The sequence below is a fragment of the Lepidochelys kempii genome, chromosome 2 (genome assembly GCF_965140265.1).
Source record: "Lepidochelys kempii isolate rLepKem1 chromosome 2, rLepKem1.hap2, whole genome shotgun sequence".
Taxonomy (NCBI): domain Eukaryota; kingdom Metazoa; phylum Chordata; order Testudines; family Cheloniidae; genus Lepidochelys; species Lepidochelys kempii.
Genome location: NC_133257.1, coordinates 122,720,075 through 122,739,294, shown reverse-complemented (window position 1 = coordinate 122,739,294; position 19,220 = coordinate 122,720,075). Strand labels below are relative to the sequence as shown.

At 37.5% G+C, this 19,220-nt stretch overlaps 1 protein-coding gene across 11 annotated transcripts in view; it reads left to right on the top strand.

The window, feature by feature from the left end:
• The window catches only part of RELCH (RAB11 binding and LisH domain, coiled-coil and HEAT repeat containing), a 122,377-nt gene that overhangs the window by 24,240 nt on the left and 78,917 nt on the right, over positions 1 to 19,220 (top strand). For 9 of the 11 annotated variants that reach the window (XM_073332228.1, XM_073332227.1, XM_073332231.1 and 6 more), the window contains exons 3-8: positions 10,866 to 10,937; positions 11,056 to 11,111; positions 11,226 to 11,339; positions 14,751 to 14,951; positions 15,047 to 15,138; positions 17,054 to 17,359. In XM_073332228.1, coding sequence (XP_073188329.1) covers positions 10,866 to 10,937; positions 11,056 to 11,111; positions 11,226 to 11,339; positions 14,751 to 14,951; positions 15,047 to 15,138; positions 17,054 to 17,359 — 841 coding nt within the window. Of the gene's footprint in view, positions 1 to 380; positions 4,138 to 10,865; positions 10,938 to 11,055; positions 11,112 to 11,225; positions 11,340 to 14,750; positions 14,952 to 15,046; positions 15,139 to 17,053; positions 17,360 to 19,220 lie in introns of those variants that run through there. The other 2 variants (XM_073332233.1, XM_073332225.1) reach the window with 2 other exon arrangements.

Sequence of the window (19,220 nt, the reverse complement as noted above, 5' to 3'; positions counted from 1 at the left end):
ATTCTCTGCTCCTTGAGGTCTTCAAACTACAATTTGAGGACTTCAATAGCACAGATATAGGTGTGAGGTCTTTTTTTAGGAGTGGTGGGTGAAATTCTGTGGCCTGCATTGTGCAGGAGGTCAGACTAGATGATCATAATGGTCCCTTCTGACCTAAATATCTATGAATCTATATGCAGCAATTTACAAACATTTCATAAAGTCTAAACATGCAACACAGTATTACCAGTCTAAAACCTATTTTAGCAATAATCATACACAGGTAGGTCAGACTGGTTTCCAGCTATTCATCTGATAGTATTAACTTGAGACCTAGGGACCTTGGCATGAGCTGGCACTGGTCTGCCAGTGTCACAGTGTGCTGTTCAGAAGATAACTGAAACTGGTGCAGAATTTGGCAACCAACTTGTTGAATGAGCATATTGTACTGGCCAGCCAATTAAAAATGCTGGTTTATCTGTCTGATGGCCATACTTTGCCACATACACACTACAAGTTTCAGTTTCTATTATACATTTAGAATTGTCTTCCTCCTCAGAGTGTGTTCCAAATAAAGTACTCTAGATAGCCCTGACATTTGTAGCTGGTGGGGTTTTTTAAATGAGGAAATTTAATGGATAAAGTTCTTTTTTCCCCCCAGACCCTTCTGATGAGAGAACTACCATGGACTTTGCCTAGTTTTATCATATGCTCCAGAAACCACAAGTTGCATAAGAGCTACGTGAGGAGAGCGAGGAAAATTTACCTCAATCAGAGCATTAGCAAAAAACTATTTTAAGGCGGAGATAAGGTTGCATGATGGTATATTGTCCCCTTGCAAAACATTGAGTTGAGTAAAACTTAAACTTCTGAAAACTAGGATATGCACAGGTTGCATGAGCAACCTTAACTCTGCCCTTTTTCAGCAATGCCCCATTAATTCAAAATACCTTTATTCTGATACCTCCCCACAGTTGCTGAAATGTACAAGCTCTTCACCACCTCCTACAACCCACTCACTCTCACCCCCAGGATTCCAGCTAATACTTTTCAAGGACAAAGGTGAGGGGTGGAGAGAAGGGGGAAGGTTGACCATGCCACCCTCTCTGCCCTCTGCAAGCAACTTCTCAATATGCATATATTCACACTGGCTCTTGGCACTGTAAGTATCAAGAGGTTACAGATCCTGACATACTTGCACATTCAGCCAACTCCCCAGAAAGATTACCATGCCTGTACAATTTAAGAACCACTTCACAGCCTTTTGCAACTCCCTTACACTTCTTCACTACACTATCTCAACCTTCAGTTTCACTTAATAAGCATTAAAGCATTAGGTCATCTTATATTCCATCTCACTGCAGACAATATCCTTTGTAATAAAAGCTCTGTGCCCTGCTCCTGACAAAACCTATGCAGTTCTGCAGAGAAATGATACCTGCTGCATCCTGAAGGTACACATGCACTTCTTCCCTTTCCTCACAAACATAATAATGGAAAACCTAGGTCTCCGATCACAATCACAACTGTCATGCACTCCAAGTAATCTACAGATCTTGCAAATACACCTCTACCAAGCAGAGCTAACTACCGCCTCTGTCATTCAGTATAGCTACACCGGGGTGGGCAAACTATGGCCCGGGGCCCGCATCCGATCCTTCAGACGTTTTATTCTGGCCCTTAAGCTTCCTACAAGGAGCAGGGTCCGGGGCTTGCCCTGCTCCGCATGTACCATGGCTCCGCGCAGCTCCCGGAAGCAGCGGCATGTCCCCCCTCCAGCTCCTATGCATAGGGGCAGGCGGGGGCTCCACATGCTTCCCCTGCTCCATGCACCTCCCCTGCAGTTCCCATTGGCCAGGAACCGTGAGCATTCATGGCCCGCCATACAATTTCCATACCCAGATGTGGCCCTCAGGCCAAAAAGTTTGCCCATCCCTGAGCTACACACTCATTTTATCTGGAGTGCATGCAGATAATAAATGCTTAGACAGCTGTCCTATCCCAACCTGCTATTGACAGTATCCTTCATGCTAAAACCCCAGTACTCTGCTAATTATATAATGTACACAAGTCTGCACTGAAGTGATGCATTCTGCATCCTGAAGGTGCACATGTAGCTTTTGCCTTTGCTCAAACACATTGGAGGTTGCGAAATATAGATCTCATAGTCTAATCAGAGCTCTGTTACATGTCAAAGTAATTCACTCAAGTCCTCCAATCACAAATACATCTTTACCAAGTAAGCCCAACTACTGCCTCTACTACATAGTGTAGATACCTCTAGTGCCTAACACACTAACTGCACATGGAGTTTATCCAAATAATTCCCATTGTCTACTGCCAGATCCAGGGGATTAGAGGGAAGGTAGCATAGGCAGCCTTCTTCCCCACCTCCCATTTCTCCTTTTAATAGTGTCACCTGGAATCCTGGGGGTGAGAGTGAATGGATTATAATAGGAGATGAAGAGTTTGTATGTTTCAGCAACTGTGAGGTTGGCAGAATAAAGGTGTGTGTGTGTGTGAGTTCAGATGAATGAGTTCAGATGACGGAGTTCAGGTGAACATGGTCTTAAATACTGTTCACAATTTGGGTTCCCTCAAAGACTTAGTGGGTGCCAGGTTGTCACCATGCCTCAGTGTGTCACAGCTGAGGATGCCAAATTCAGGACAAACTGCTAAGAGATAGGGCAGACTCACCCCAAACTGGTGGTTATTCTGTCCTTAGATTATACCAAGCCAGTAACAAAAGTAAATTTTGGTATCACAACACTGGTTAACAAGAAGTGAAAAATGCAATCTCCTTAGGCAGCCTAGCCCTTGGCTCATCACCCAGACACTGGACTTTATGATAAGTGGTTATTGAAAACCAATTCCATCATATATAAGGTCCTTCCAGTTCCAGGAGATCGGCCACTTATAACTCAGATCTTACTCAGTAGTCACGCTGATGCCAATCCTTGAGTAACTAAAATCTACAGGTTTAATAATAAAAGAAAAGGAGAGTTATAAATGATTAATAGATCGTATACATACAAGTGATTGCAAAGTTCTTATATCAGGTTTGAAGCAGTGATCGAATCGCTGCTAGCTTGCCAAAGTGTCTCTGAAGTTACTCAGATGTATTGAGTGATCAGCAGTCTTTGTTTAAAGCTTCCTTGTTAGAAATCTAGTCCAGAGAAATGAAGCAGGAAATGAAGACAAAATGGAGATATCTCAGGGGTCCTTTTTTTTTTTTTAATCATCTACCATGTACATGGAATTTTACTGTCCCAAACAAAGCCCACAGCCCCTGTTTGTGGAAAGTTACTGGCCCAAGATGGAGTCCAGAGTTACAGGAACATATCACATGCCCTTACATAATTTACTGAACCACAGAGGGTGGCCATTGGCCCCTCAAAGCCTGAGGCATCCTTAGGAAGAGCCATCTGGATTGGGTGAGTTTCTTCTATGGTCCATTGTGAGAGCTAAGTGTCTTTGATAGGCTATCAATACATAGCCTTCTGGCCCTAATGTAAATTCAGTCTGGTGGGTGTTACCCAAGAATACAACACGTTTAAGATACCAGTACATAGCGAATATATATAACTTCAGATACAAAGATGATACATGTATGTAAACAGGGTAATCATACTTAGTAAATCATAACTTTTCCATTGACACCTTACATGACATACTTTGTACAGGTTTTGTAGCAATTGCGTAACACTGGTAATATCAATTATATAAATGGTCATAATCTTACAGCATCATACAGGTAAAACTCGATAAATTGAGACCATTTTGATGCACATCACATCCATAGTTTGATCTCTGGTGTGGCACAAAAAAACCCCTAGAAACTTTTTGGAAAATGGCTATTTTTTTCTAGGCTTATATCACTGCTGTCCCTAGTTCAAATGAACCCAAATTTGGATCGCTAACCATACCTTGCACCCTCCTGAGCACATGAAATTACAAAGAAATCTGAGTAAGCATATGGATTTTAGAGGGTTCAGCGAGGTCAACTTTTAAACAGAAGTCTTGATGAAACCTTAACTATAGTGGTGCTAACGCCACTATAATACTGCGTCAGTCGTTTTTGATGTGGAGTGATGGAAGGAACCTTAATTACAGAAAATTTGATAGCACTCCAATCTAGAAAGCCTACTCCAAATCAAGGTAAAAATTTAAGGTTTGTTTTAACATAGCAAGGGGCATTTTTGAAATAACTGAAAGCAGATGAGATTTTTTGGGCCTTCCTTGTAACTTGGTATCAATGTAACAGATCTCATTCCTTATAAATGTGGTAGTTCATAGTCCATTTCTGTAACAAATAATAAACTAGTGACACAATTTTGCATGACATTACTAAGTCGGTGGTGAGGTGTACAAGATATTTTTGTCTTAAAAAGTGACAAGAATTTTGGATCAGGTGCAAGTTTGAATGCTGCTTCTTTGGAGCTAGGACCATTTAAAGTTTTCAAAAAGATCCAGTGAGTTTGAATCCTAGTTTAGCTAAAGGCAGCACAAATCTCATTCCCCTGCTGCTGTGTGAATGATCCACCCAAACGATAAACTAACTGACTGTACAGTATGCAGAGTTCTTGTAGTTGTGTAGATCCCAGAATATTAGAGACACAGTGGGTAAGGTAATATCTTTTATTGGAACAACTTATGTTGGTGAGAGAGACAAGATTTCGAGCTACACAGTGATGCACAGTTCTGTCAGAAATGCACAGAATAAACTAAAAAAGAAAATTATTTTCAATCTTTTATAGTAGTCTTTAAGTGTTATTCCAACATAGGGGAGAACTGTTTCCAGCATTGGACTTTTTTTTTTTTTTTTTTTTTTTAATTTTCAGTATCCCTTTAAACAAATAAAACTGAGCTACAATTGTTGCTCTTAAAGTACCTCTTAGTTGCGAAGACTGTTTTTAAATTTAAATTAAAGCTGTTTTTAAATTTGCAAAATAAACTTGACTAACTTAATCCCTCTTCCTTATTCTTCTCTTGTTTTCTCTCACTTTTTCTCCTCTTGTCTAAGGAGACACTTTGATATCATAGTGCTCTTAAGAGTTTGAATTTCAGTCTTTTGGGAAGAAGTGAGGACATAATCTAATATAGAAGGCTCCTTTTGATAATAGTTCATCCTAGCTCTTGGAATTAACTACTTTTTCATACTACTATCCTCCCCTTTAAAGATTTCTCTAGACAGAACACATCATTTCTGATTTTATTGTTGTGCCACTTGAAAGCAGTAAGAAAGATAGAAAGCCATTGTGTTCATCAGTAGCTAAAATAAACTGGTCCTGATTTGCTTGGAAAATCAGAATTGTGCCATGGCTAGTCACTATTAGAACCCACTTTACTATATTCAAAGAATACAGTGGCAAAAATTTGATACCTGCCAAACGGAAGTCCTTGTATTGCTCTTCTTGCCATAATATAAAGCACTCTCCTTATTTTCAGACTTCTTATTGTAATAGTTCAAGGCATCCGTTTATATCTCAGTATTGATGTTCAGTCTTCATTTGTGAATTGTGTAAGCAGAAAAGAAAATGGACTTATGCATTTCAGATTTGCCAGTCCATTTGATCCCATCTGTAGTTAAAATGGCTGTGGGATGGTGAGGGGGAGTCTCATATGAGCTTATATGGGGAATCTGATGAAGAGGACCTGTACTATGATTAAATTTTTTCATCTTCATCTCTTTGAGGGGAAAAAGATGTAAGACATAAAAATTCATTAGCCCTAATATGTGGATATAGTTGACAAACCAAACAGCAACTTAAAAAAAAAATCCATTTTTCTACTTAAACCCCTGGTATAATACATCAAGACCTGGGTATCAGAAATTACCTGTATACATATGTAAGCAATCCAAAAAGAGTGATCCAAAATTCATTTGTCATTAAAGCTTGTGGTATTAGGTGAAAATTGCCAAAAGTTGACCCATTTTGCTGGAAAATTGATTCAACTGGATACTTGATTTTTCTTTCACCTAAAATCATGGTTTATTTTAAGTGCTGTGTTAATTGAAAAAAATTAATAAAAGTTAATGTTGAAGAGATGATGGGGTTTAATATTCCTCCTCTTAACGTTATTTATGGTAAAATAAGCTAACGAAAATGGGTTTAATTCCTACAGACTAATAAAGAATACAAACTTGCAATCAAAAACCTATAGCATCCTGTATTAATAGAATGGCATGTAAGAACTGAGGCTTCTGCTCCATCTTAAATTCACTCTGTGGTATAGAAATATTGTAGTGATTTGGAATTATGTTAATTGGACTTTGAAAAATGTATCCAATAACTACTAAACTATACCTGCTAGAGCTCTAGGTCTGGCAATTTTAGGCATGTGATGCCCTGACTTGTGTAATTAATGAATATGAACTAACTCAAAAAATCAATCCCCTCTGTCAGTTCCATTCTTCCATTCTTCACTCTTTTTTTCTGTCTGGTTCTTCCTTCCTCCCCACATCTATAGGGTTGTTCCAGTAAAACTCATTACCACAGACGAAATGGTAAACAGTCTGTTCCACCTTGTATTTAGCTGTGACACTGAGTATCTTTCCCTGCTCCTGAAGAAGAGCTCCATATAGCTTGAAAGCTTGTCTCTTTCAGCGACAGAAGTTGGTCTGATAAAAGATATAACCTCACCCACCTTCTCTTTCTCTCTAATATCCTGGGACCAGTGTAGCTACAATAACACTGCAAACACATAGTGTTTGAAGATACAGTATGAAAGGAATAGAGACACTTGCCTACATAGTAATTGCCTTTACACTGTCAATTGTGAAGTACTATGGAAAAAGGCTGACAAACTCTGATTCAGAGAAAAAAGAAAAGGAGTACTTGTGGCACCTTAGAGACTAACCAATTTATTTGAGCATGAGCTCACGAAAGCTCATGCTCAAATAAATTGGTTAGTCTCTAAGGTACCACAAGTACTCCTTTTCTTTTTGCGAATACAGACTAACACGGCTGTTACTCTGAAATCTGATTCAGAGATATAATATGACAAATTTCACTGAAGTAACGGGAATTGTACTACTTACAAGCATGTGTTTGGTCCAGTGGCTCTCCAAGAATTAGGTACTAAGCTGGTTATATTTCAGATATGTATTGCAACTACTTTATTTTCTTCATCCAGAGAGAAGATTACTAACATAGCATAGCCCTGCATTCCTTCTGCCTGTCCCCCTACCCTCTCAGAGGTAGTCTGACTGTTACTTGCAGAGTGTTTTAAACTGGAGTTCTCAGCCTTAAGGTCAAGAGTCTCAAGTGTCTAATGATTTTGAGATTCTTAAAGAAGCCTAGTTTTTAAGAAAATGTTCAGCCAACGCACCCTGAAAATCAAGCCTCTTAACAGTGTCTCAGATTAGTCACCCACAGATTGAGGCACTGAAAATGATAGTTTTTAAAAATCTTGACCCTAGACCTTTAGTCACTTATTTGGAAGGTTCAACTTCACTAATGGAGGCTCAGTGCTTTCCTAAGGCAGTGAAGGCAATCTGAGCTCTTCTTCCTTGTAGAGGGAGCAAGCAACCCCAGGCTCTTGAAGCAAATTCTGCCTGGGCAGTTTTGCCTTCCTTACTTGGAAGGCAAATAGACGACAGAAACTATTGAATTTTAAGGCATGGTGAAAAGTTCAATGATGCCCTCTTGTAGAGAGATTAGCCACATTCTGGGCTCCCGCTTCTGAACCTCTGCTTTCCTCACAGAGGTGGGAGGAAACTCAATTTCTTCCTTAAGAGAGCTGTCTCACACCAAACACTTCAACTTTATCTGGATTGCTCTTGATAAGTCCTCCCTCCAAGTTCCCTAATGGGCTGTACCTGTTAGCTGGTTCATCAAGCCTGACGCTTAAAGCAGTCCAATGGACTGAGTCCATTGGAGGTATTTATACATGCTGCCCTTAGATCAGAAGGGAATTAAACTCCCCGACAACAAGGTACTGATACCGTACAGTCGTCAATATTTGCTAAGTTAACAGGTAACGGTATGATACTGCAATTTTTCTCTTAAATAGAGTTTAAAAGATCTCCCCATCTAGAACTATCAGCGTATATTGACATTAGTGCTGGCCACTGTTGTATAATAAAGAATGCAGTAACAAGACATCATGAAATATAGCTGCTTGTTGAAATATGCATAATTGTGTCTCTCAAATAAAAAGTTAATTCTGAATGATATTTTTAAAGATTAATCAATATTCTGGACTAACATTTTACAAATCATGAACAGTAAGAGAAAGCAAATGCTGACAAATGTACGCTTTTTGCCTTAACAAAAAAAAAAATAAAAAATGTAGGTTGCTGAAGACTGAAATTTTGTCAGCCTGGTGGGAGCAAAAATAGCTGAGTTATGCACAATAAAAAATGAGGTCTGAGACTTAACAGGGTCAGTTTTATTTTGTGCCATATAATGTGGCCGTTTGACATACTGTAGAGCTAGTGCTCCTCAGATATTTGTCTTATTTAAAATCTTAAGCCGTTTAAAGAGAAACATGCAGCAGAGTAACCCATTTTGTTAGGAACAAGCAGGTAAAGTCATAATGGTTGTGTTTTTATTCCTTCAGGATCATTGCAATTGTTCACTAAAATTTTAATTCTTGCCGTCTGACATGGGTTTGTCTGACATGGGTTTTTTGGCTTTCTATGCCTTCAGTCATATGTCTTTCTTATTTCTGCTTCAGTTTTCCTCATTGGGATTCCTGAGTTTCTCCAGTTTGTGTTTTTTACCAATATTCTTTTACATTATATCATTCTGGTGCAGGGCACTTCTGATCTGCAATTGTTCTGTAATTTATTTTTTATCATTTATAATATTTTAAAGAGATCTAAAAATATGAATACATGCTCACTTTTTGTTAAATAATTATTTTATCTGAATTCAATCAGTTACATGGTTTTTACGTTTTTCAAAATTGAATAAATCAACACATTACTATTTAGAATCTAACTATAAACTTGTGTGATATTCATATGTTTAAGCAAATGCTAAAAATGATCAGTTATATATAAAAGTGTAATTTTCTGTAAAAACGTTTTCTAACTTGGTTGCACAGAAATGTTTGCAGATCAGCATTGCTGACTACTAAAGAGATCTTTTACATACTTTCTCATCAGATCCTCAGTTGTGCTTTTGTACTGCTGCAGTAAAATTCTGTGCATCAGACAAGTTACTTTCATGTAGTAAATGTGATGTACTGTAGTTACTACTTCAGTTTTGATGGATAAATGCAAACTGAGTGAATCTTTTTTCCATGCACTCATTTATAGTCAAGAGGCTCTTGTTAATGACAGTCCAACAGGAAACTGAATTATTTGTACACTTTTGTCCAGAACTGAATAATACATCTTACAAATAAGAGCCAATTAAATGAAACACTGAGTTCATGACATTGTCATCTAAAATAGTCTTTCAGAATACTCCAGTAAAGTGTTTCCAGGCAATGATTGTGTAAAGAATATATTAAACATTCTTATTTGACAGAGCTAAAACATCATTAGCTTCACATCGGTATTAAAATTAAACTAATTTAGACAATCTCAGCTGTCCAAGGTAGTTTTAGCTAACACTTAAGTATATAGTTTTGTCACTTATAGTTAAATACTGAACTACTTCATTTTCTCTAGGCAACTGAATATTTGGTATTTAAGTATAATTGCCTACATTTGGTATTCAGACTAATGCACATACTCTATACCTGGCTGAGTTGAATCAGTAAGGTGTCTGGACGCTGGTAACTCCCTAAATAGGTTCCCTCAAAATGTTTAAATGTAAATGACTATGAAACGGAAAGTCGTTAAATCCTTTTACAGCGATTCAAAGTATATTTTAAATTGGCAGCCATTGTATACCTGACCCTGATTCTTGTTGCTTTCAAGGTAGCAGCACTGTACTCACATTTAAAAAATACTTGTTAGAGTAAACTTTATTGGAACATCGTTAGGATAATTCATAATGGAGATGTTGAACAGCTAAATTTTATTATACTCTTTGGATCTCCAGTTTTGAACTTGAGTTCAATTGACCAGTTTTAGAACTGTGGTATAAGTAAAGACTTTCAGAGGAAAGATTGCTTATGAGTGAGTGTACTGTAAGCTTCCTCTGAGGACTGTAATGAGATATATAGGTCTTCCTTTTAGCTATGCATATCTAAATGTATTTGACTTGTTGCAGAAGCTTCACTGAGTCTTGTTAAAGTGAAAGATCCAGGTCTACTTCTAGAAAATAACAGAAAACTCATAGGAATTATAACAAAAAACGTTGTAAATGATATTTTGGTAACTGTCTCGTAGCAAAAAATACAGTGGGATTCAAACTTTGAGATGTTTCCATGGCATTCATTCAAAGTAGCAAAATAGTGTGTCGTTTCTTTAGTATATAAAACAACCTTAAATAGTTTAAAAGGACAATAATATCATGGCATTCTAAATGTTTTCAGCTTTGCCACACAAACTGCTTCCACTAGCTCTAACACTAGCTTTTTAAAAAACTTCTCCCCTTTGTTTTATCCCAAAAGATCACAGTATATTGGTTACTAGGATTTGGAGAGGGGAAGGGTGGAAGCATCACAACATTTTCCTCAATTTAAAGCAAAGTTAAGATACATATTACAGTAATTTTATTAAAAACCTACAGCGATTCCTTGTCAGACAGCTTGAACTTCTAGCTTTGTTAACTGTAGACCACTATGATTATGGAAAATGTTCACCAGTTTGCTTTCAGGCCAACTCTGCTGCATGTATCCATGAGTTCCTTAAAGACTGCATGTTTTCTGTTCAATACAAACTGTATATTTTTTTTACACCCATCCTTGCTTTTTATATTTTATTTTTGTTTCCCTTTCCTTGGTTGGATGCCTGTGTGTGTTTAATCCAAATCCCTGTCCAGTCCTGGAGTTTGAACTACGGAAAGCCAAGGAGACCATTCAGGCCCTCCGAGCCAACCTGACTCAGGCTGCAGGTGGTGTACATAAACCTTTTCTTTAGTCTTTCTACTTTGACAATGTAGAAGTAGCTGAGCTCTTTCCAGATGAAAGAGTAAATTTTATGTTAATTTTTTTTTTTTTCTCTCTTCTCAGAAAATGAAGTTCCTTTGCAGGAACGAAAAAATTATAAATCAAGTCCTGAAATTCAGGTAGGTGGTTGACAGAAATTGAGTTAATAACTTTAATCCATATACATCTGTAGCATAGCAACCATAAAGAAGGTGAGCATAAGATTTACAGTTTTCATTTTTTCTTTTTTCCAGGAGCCAATCAAACCTCTTGAGAAAAGAGCTCTAAACTTCCTAGTCAATGAATTTTTATTAAAGAATAGTTACAAGCTTACTTCAATAACCTTTTCAGATGAAAGTGATGATCAGGTAAAGTTTGGTTAATCTTTTTGATAAAAATGTTTGCCTGCACTTCCTATGTTCAAATCTGGGTTTTTTTAAATTTGTTTTTGAAGTCAGAGTAGTTCTTGAAATGAGCTCTGGTTTTGCAAACTCTTACACATACACTAAATTATATACATTTGAGTAATCCCAGTGGAGTTTGTGGGACTACTAACATGCATAAAATTAAGCATGTTCATAAATATTTTGCTGGTTCGAGCCATAAATTGAAAGTACAGGAGCACTAAGTAATGCATCAGAATAGGCTCTGTTTGCAAAACATGTAAATAAGGGGCTGGAGAGCACTTAAAAATGGGTAGAACTATATCAACTCATATTAACTAAAAAAATGCATCATTCGCTAATCAGCAGTGTTCAGATTAACTTTTTACAAGTAATTAAGATTTTACTTCAAATTTCATAGCCTTGTTTTGGTCATGTACAGTCAGTCATTGGTCTACTTCTAGTAGTTGTAGAAGAACCAATGATTTGATTATTTCAGAGCATTTTATACTCTGGTAATCCCATTATCCAGTTGTAATTTGTAAATGCAAAACTACCATATATTTTTCTGGTATGCTGACACAATCACACAATGTCACTCTTAAAAGGTGTGTTGAAGAATTTAGTTGTAAAATTTTGAACATTATCTTCTTCTGAAAACCTTCAATTGATTATAAAGTTTTTATTACCAATAACCATTTTATGTATCAATTTCATGTGTATTCTAATTACAGCATATAGAGAGTAAAATGAGAAATTAATTTTCTAAACAACTTGTCCTGCATTTGTCATCAGACGTAAATATATGGAGGAAAAAATAGCCCATGAGGGTAACTATTGCAAATTTGTGTAGTGATTCCCTCAGTTTAGCTTCTTTAGAAAAGTTTGATTATCTGCTCATTTCTGGGTTAATGTTGACAGTCCCCGAGACTTACAACCAACATGCAGGGAAAGAGTTCAGCTCTTCTACTTGCTTAATACTTCCCAGCCAATCACCCCCTCAATAATGGAGTTATGAACCATAATGGAAGCTTTACCGATAGGGGAAAAAACAATGTTTTTTTCAAAAATTTAACTTCATTTTACATGCCATGGAACAAATACCAAGAAAATGATCAAGAATATTCTGCTTGCTACTTTGAAGTGAGTAAATAGAAATCCAAATGAATTTTATCAGTATGTTTAAATAAGGTAAAGCAAGCAATCCTTCCTCAGCATAAAATATTGTGCAGCAGTTTTCATAAATTTATACAATACCTATTTCTCAGTCAAACTGTGTACAATATTAACTCTCAGAATTTACTCTGTTTTTAAGGTTCAATAAAAATAAAGTAAGGGATGGGAATTACTATCACATAGTATTGGATAATATTTTGTAAATCCATATAACAGTGGACAAAATGCACATCTTTATGGAAAAACTTAAATGCTACCACATATTACATGAAAATTTCTGTAATGTTGAAATAGTGTGAAACAGAACTGTTTATCTCTCTAAAAGAATTCTTTGAGGCTCTCCATTAAGTGTGGTGTCCTTAACGTGCATTTCTGCTCTTCAGTTTGACTCCATAAAAATTAAATTGTTGGGTTGCACATGTCTCACATTATATATCAAATGTGTTCAGTTTACAGGGGAAAAAATTTCTAATGGCCAGCCCTTCAAACTCAACCCATTCTCTGACAGTCAAGTTGGATTCTCTGATTCTCATGCATAATCAGCAATAACAGAAGCTGTGGGCCAAATTCTGCCCTCAAAGGCAGAGAGTGGAAAAAATAAATCCTAGATCTCTAATATAAAAGAAGAAATGTGTGCCTGAAGAACAGTGGGAAAGAATTGTACAAAAATGTCAGCATTTAATACCTTTGAAAATGTTCTTTAAGAGTATATCTGCACATCTGCTAGGAGCATGCTTCCCAGCATGTTTAGACGGACATACACGAGTCCCATTCAAGTTGGCACGCTAAAAGTAGCAATGCGGCCACTGTGGCATAGTTGGCAGCTTAAGCTAGCTACAGGTGTCCATACTCGGGCTTAGACAGATTTGAGTTTGGGTGGCTAGCTCAAGCTGTCACGGCAGCAGCCACACTGCTGTTTTTAACACACCAGCTCAAACAGAGCTTTTGCATGCTCATCTCCCTACCCTGGGGAGCACAATCCCAGCTGCTGAGTAGACAAACCCAAAGTGGCACAATACTTGAATAATCAAATGTATTTTAATGTCTTACACATGTTCTTCTCTTTTCTTATGTTAGTTATTTTGAGCAAACTTAATAGTGGAGATAGAAATAATGCAGACTAGTCAAACAAGAGAGAACTTTAGGTGATAGTCTAAAAAGATAAAATGGTCTCCAGGTTTTGAAATGTACACAGTTACTGTGATTTGATGCCCAACATGTGTGGCGTGTAATGGAGACTGATGGAGGCTACGCTTCCCCAAACCTCATGCTGGGGGGGGAGGGGCGGTTGTGGATTTGGGGCCCTGGAAAAATTTCCCCCTCCTTCCTCAGTTCTGGGGCTGGAGGAGCTCTCACTTCCCACTGCAGTTCCGGAGCCGTGGCACAGAGCTTTTCCAGTCTCAGGACTGCAGTAGGGAGAGGGGGTGAGGCTGCGGTGGGTGTGGTGGAGGAAAAGAAGAGGTGGAGTGGAGGTGGAACTGGTTTGGAGCTCCAGCCGTGGCCAAGAGCTTGACCCAACCAGGGCCTTCGGGGGGCTGAGAGCAGCAAGTGGAGGTGAGGCCTTGGCCGAAACAGGTGGGGCAGGGAGCCTCCTTGCCTCCCCAAGGGAAAGCCTGACCTACTACCCATGATACCCAATAGTGAATGGGAATATGCACTCAAATAACCAGTTATGTAAGTAATAGATTATTTGTGCACACAGTTTTTGTGATTTTGCATTTTTGAAAATTTAGGCCCCTGTTTTACAGATACACACAGATTTTATTGTGTCTATGAGATGGAATTTATTTTATTTATTTATCTATTTAAACTTTGAGGGGAAAAAGACCTCTGCATCAGTAGTACAAATACCCTTCCACCTGCTGCCTGCTTTACGCTAAAAATTTGCCTGACTGGCATACCTGATAAAACCCACACAACTTATGAAAGAAACAACTACAAATATTGCCAGATGTGCATTTTGGAAGGCTTCCTAATGCAGATCTTAGAAGTTTATTTGGGGTGATACTACTTTCTGCCCTGGAGCAGCAACTTTGACTTCTTCTGTTTTTCCCTTCAGTTGGGTATAAGCAGCTCACCTAGCATTCTCCAAAATACCCATGACATTTTGGCATGTGTCTTGTTCTTATGCAGGTATATACATGTAATGAAGTGAATAAAAATTCAAGAATAAAAAGAAATGTGCCATAGGCTTCTGACTCTTCTTTTAATCTTTTCAAGGATTTTGAACTGTGGGATGATGTAGGATTGAACATTCCAAAGCCTCCAGACTTGTTACAACTCTATCGTGACTTCGGAAACCATCAAGTAACTGCAAGAGATGTTGTGGATGTAGCAGTTGGTGTTGAAGAGGATGAGACAGAGGTTACCACTCCTACACTAGGGAGTGTTCCTATATTTGGAGCATCACAGTCAATAGAAGTAAGATTATACTTACGACTCTTATGCAGGTTTATTATGTACTGTCATAAGTGGAATTTGCTAAATTGTTTTCATTATTTTTATCTTGCATTTAGCAATGCTTAATAGTGCAAAAATTAGAAGATCAAATTAATGCATTAAACAGTGAGAAATGGTCTTTGATGGAACAAATCCGAAGACTTGAGAGGTATGTATTTTTGATTTTGCAGCGTTTTACATAAGAATATATGTAAAATATTTAAAACAAAAAACCTCACTAGTTGTTCATAGGGATTGTCTCTAGAATTGACAGAATCTTACCTTTTAATATATGGAATTCTGTAAGAACCAATAGAATATTTCAAATTTATAGAGCTTTTTAAGGGCTCTCGTTACATACAGGTTGAACCTCTTTAGTCCAGCACTCTCTGCTCCGGCAACATCCGTGGTCTGGCATGATTTTATTTTGTTTTTTATGCTTTATATACTTATTTCCTTGTGCCAATACAGTAAAATTCTGTAACAACACTAACACTTTGTTATGAAGAGAGCTGGTAAGCCTTGGCTAGGCGGCATTGTAAGCCTTTTTCCATTTATTCGCCTCGGCGAGATAAAAATAAAAAGAGACCTGCTCGCTATAATATTGACCTCCCATGGTTCAGCAAATTCACTTGTTTGGCACCGGTCAGGTCCCGAGGCTGCCAGACTAGAGAGGTTCAGCCTATGTAGTAATTTATCACGTGCATTTATCAATCACGGTTGACTTAAATATAGATAGATAAGGAATCTTATTTAAATTAGGGATGTAAATTACATTTAAAAAAAGTAACCATTTAAATTATTACAATTGTATCAGTTAAATGTTTAACCGTTGACGAGTTCACAACATAAGCACGGGAGCTAGGGGTGTGGGGGATGCTGCAGCACCCCCACGTTTTAAATGGGGTACCAGCTGCCGGCCCCGCATATTAGACATTTAAACATTAACTGAAAACATTACTGGTAAGACTGATGCTTATCGGTTAACCGGTTAATATCTTACATCCTTAATTTAAATATGTTTAAACAGTGAAACTAAAATGAACTTAAATACTTTTTGCTCTTCACTGTTGTACTGTTTGTGTTTGCATTTCTCTCTGAGTGGAAAATGAAAATCTGTAGAAGTCTGTTTCACTTCTGTCATCAATTTCTTTTGGTTTCCAAGTGCTGCAGTACTTGTGTTGCAAACACTGCTGAGGGGATGTTCATTTTAACAACTTTCTCTTTTTGAAATAAATAAAACCAAAGTATTAGTCTTGCACCAGCTTTTAAGTATCCCTTAAGTTACACAGTAAGATTTTTTCAGAGTATGTATCTATATATACAAAAAGTGATGATAACCTCTCAGGCATTTTGTCAAAGTTTATAGTTACCATTTCAGGGCAGGTGAAAGTATATTAAATATTGAACTCTGAAAATTAATTCGGAGCCAAAACATCTTAAATATTAACTCCATACAGACTTGTGCTTCTTGACACTTTGTGTTTGTTCAATTCTTTGGGTTCAGCCCAAAACATACAAAGCTGAACCTTTCTACCCTTTCATCTTTAAGATCTTTCTGGCAACACCATTTCATTTTTCTTTATCAAAAAAGAGTACACCTACACTGCAAAAAAACCCACCACCACTGTGGCAGTGAGTCTCTGAGGCCACATCAGCTGACTCAGGCTTGTGACTAAAAATAGCAGTGTAGACATTCTCACTCAGGCTGGACCCCTAGGTCTGAGAGGCATTCCCCTCACCAGGGGGACGCATTTACCTAGCCCAAGCGGGAACATCTGCACTGGTATTTGAACCCTGTAGCACAAGCCTGAGTCAGTTGGTCTAGGCTCTGAAACTTGGGTGGTGGCGTTTGTTTGTTTTTCTCTGCAGTAGATGTACCCTGTGAAAGGAGCAGAGCATAGTATGTCAGAGTTTTCACCGACACATCTCGTATGATACAAGATGAGACATTACTGAAGTTGTAAAAAAGAATTGACGTAGCATGTTCATTTACACCACAATATTTTCATATTTCAGTTGCCTGATTCAGATCTTCTTTTGAAAAGCTGCCAACAATGTAACATTTGTTTTTCTTCTTTTAGTGAAATAGACTTCTTCAAGAATGAAAACTTCGCTGTTCCAGTGGTTTGTGACTTAGTCCACTCCTCTTTAGACCAAGTGCCTCTCTCAGTTCCAGAGGACAATGGACGTTACTTAGATATCAAGAGTTCAGACAATGACAGTAAACATGGGAAAACTGAGGAAATAAGCCTTTCCATATCAGCCGAAGCAGATTCAAAGACACCTAAAGATGATACACTAAATTCTCTCCGTAGCAAAGAGAGAGAGAAATTGCCCTCTTGTGCTCTATCAAATAAAGCTGCAATACACTTTGATAAACCTAATAGGTTAGTGATAAAAGTTTTAAACTGAAATGCTTTTTTTCACGGTAGGGAGATTTTTTTTCTAAAAGCACAGTGCTACAGAGTTTAGTGCTTTTCTACCTCTTGCGTCCTAATTTCCAATCTTTATTCCCTTCATTTAAATATAATAGATGGCTTTTACAAATTTCTCTAAATTCTTTTGTATTTTGGGAAGGGTGTGAGTTCATTGAGTACATTTGTACTCAAGATGTTAAATTACACATTTTCAATTTTAAAACTAAATATTAAGAACATATTTTTTTTACTTCTGTCCACTCCTAAGTTCAGAATTGTAGGGAGAAAACACTGATATCAAAACAATGAATGAGGGGAAGGGGATGTTACTATTTTTTCCCTATGTTCCATCTCTTTATAAAATCTATTCTGTTCTTCCTCCAGTGAGATGGAGGAGTTTGGTATTTAGGCATTGTTTAGAAAAATGCGAACTAATATAACTAAAGATGTTAACTATATAATTACAATTTAAATGTCAGAAATATATGCATTTTACTGTCTTATCCTTTTAGGAAGGGTGTCCCTAAAAGTCCAGTGACATTCAGCTGTTGGAGATTTGAGACTTGGATCTTATCACTAGAAACGTAGTATTAAAATGCAACCTTAAAGCACTATTCACTTATGTGAGATTAAATAAGACTTTACAGTCAGCATATACGCAGACACATTGTGTCAGCTGGTAATGGGTAAAACCTGGTTCCAGTCTGGCTTATTCATGACCATCTGATATTAAATTAGGCTATTGATATAATATGTATCACAGAAACTTGGTGGAACAATGATAACCAATAGGACACTGTAATAGCCGGGTACAAAATATATACAAATAACAGAGTAGGTCATGCTGGTCGGAGACGACACTATATGTGAAAGAAAGCATAGAGTCAAGTATTGTAAAAATCTTAAATTAGTCAAACTGTATCATAGAATCTCCATGGATAGAAATTCCGTGCTTGAATAAGAGCATAGCAGTAGGAATATACTGCTGACCACTTGACCAGAGTGGGGATGGTGATTGTGAAATGCTCAGGGACATTATAAAAACAGAAAAATCAGTAGTAATGGGGGATTTCAACTATCCCCATATTGACTGGGTACATCACTTCAAGGGTGAGATGCAGAGATAAAATTTCTAGCCACTAGATAAAATTTCTAATGACTGCTTATTGGAACAGCTAGTCCTAGAACTCAGAAGGAGAGAGGAAATTCTTGATTTTAATCCTAAATGGAGCACAGGATCTGGTCCAAGAGGTGAATACAGCTGAACTGCTCAGTAATAGCGAACATAATGTGATAAAATTTAACTTTTTTGTAGGGGGTGAAATGTGAAAGAAACCCACCATAGTAGTATTTAATTCCCAAAGGGGGAACTACACAAAGATGAGGAGGCTAGTTAAATGGAAATTTGAAAGGAAACAATCAAGAGTGAAATGCCTGCAAGCTGCATGGAAACTTTTAAAAGAGGCTCAAGCAGTATGCATACCCAAAACCAAACAAAAAAAAAATAGTAAGAGAACCAGAAAAACGCCCCAGTGGGTAAACAGAGTAAAAGAAGCTGATTGAGACTTTAAAAATTGAAAGTCAGATCTTAGTGAGGAAAATTGAAAGGAGCATAAACTCTGGCAAGTAGAGTATAAAAGTATACTTAGGCAGGCCAAAAAGAATTAGAAGAGCAACTAGCAAAAGACGCACAAACTAACGACAACAAAAATTGTAAGTACGTCAGAAGCAGGAAGTCTGCCATACAGTCAGGTTGGCAAGGCAAGGTCATTGTAGAAAAGCTAAATTAATTCTTTGCATTGGTCTTCACTGCAGAGGATGTGGGGGAAAT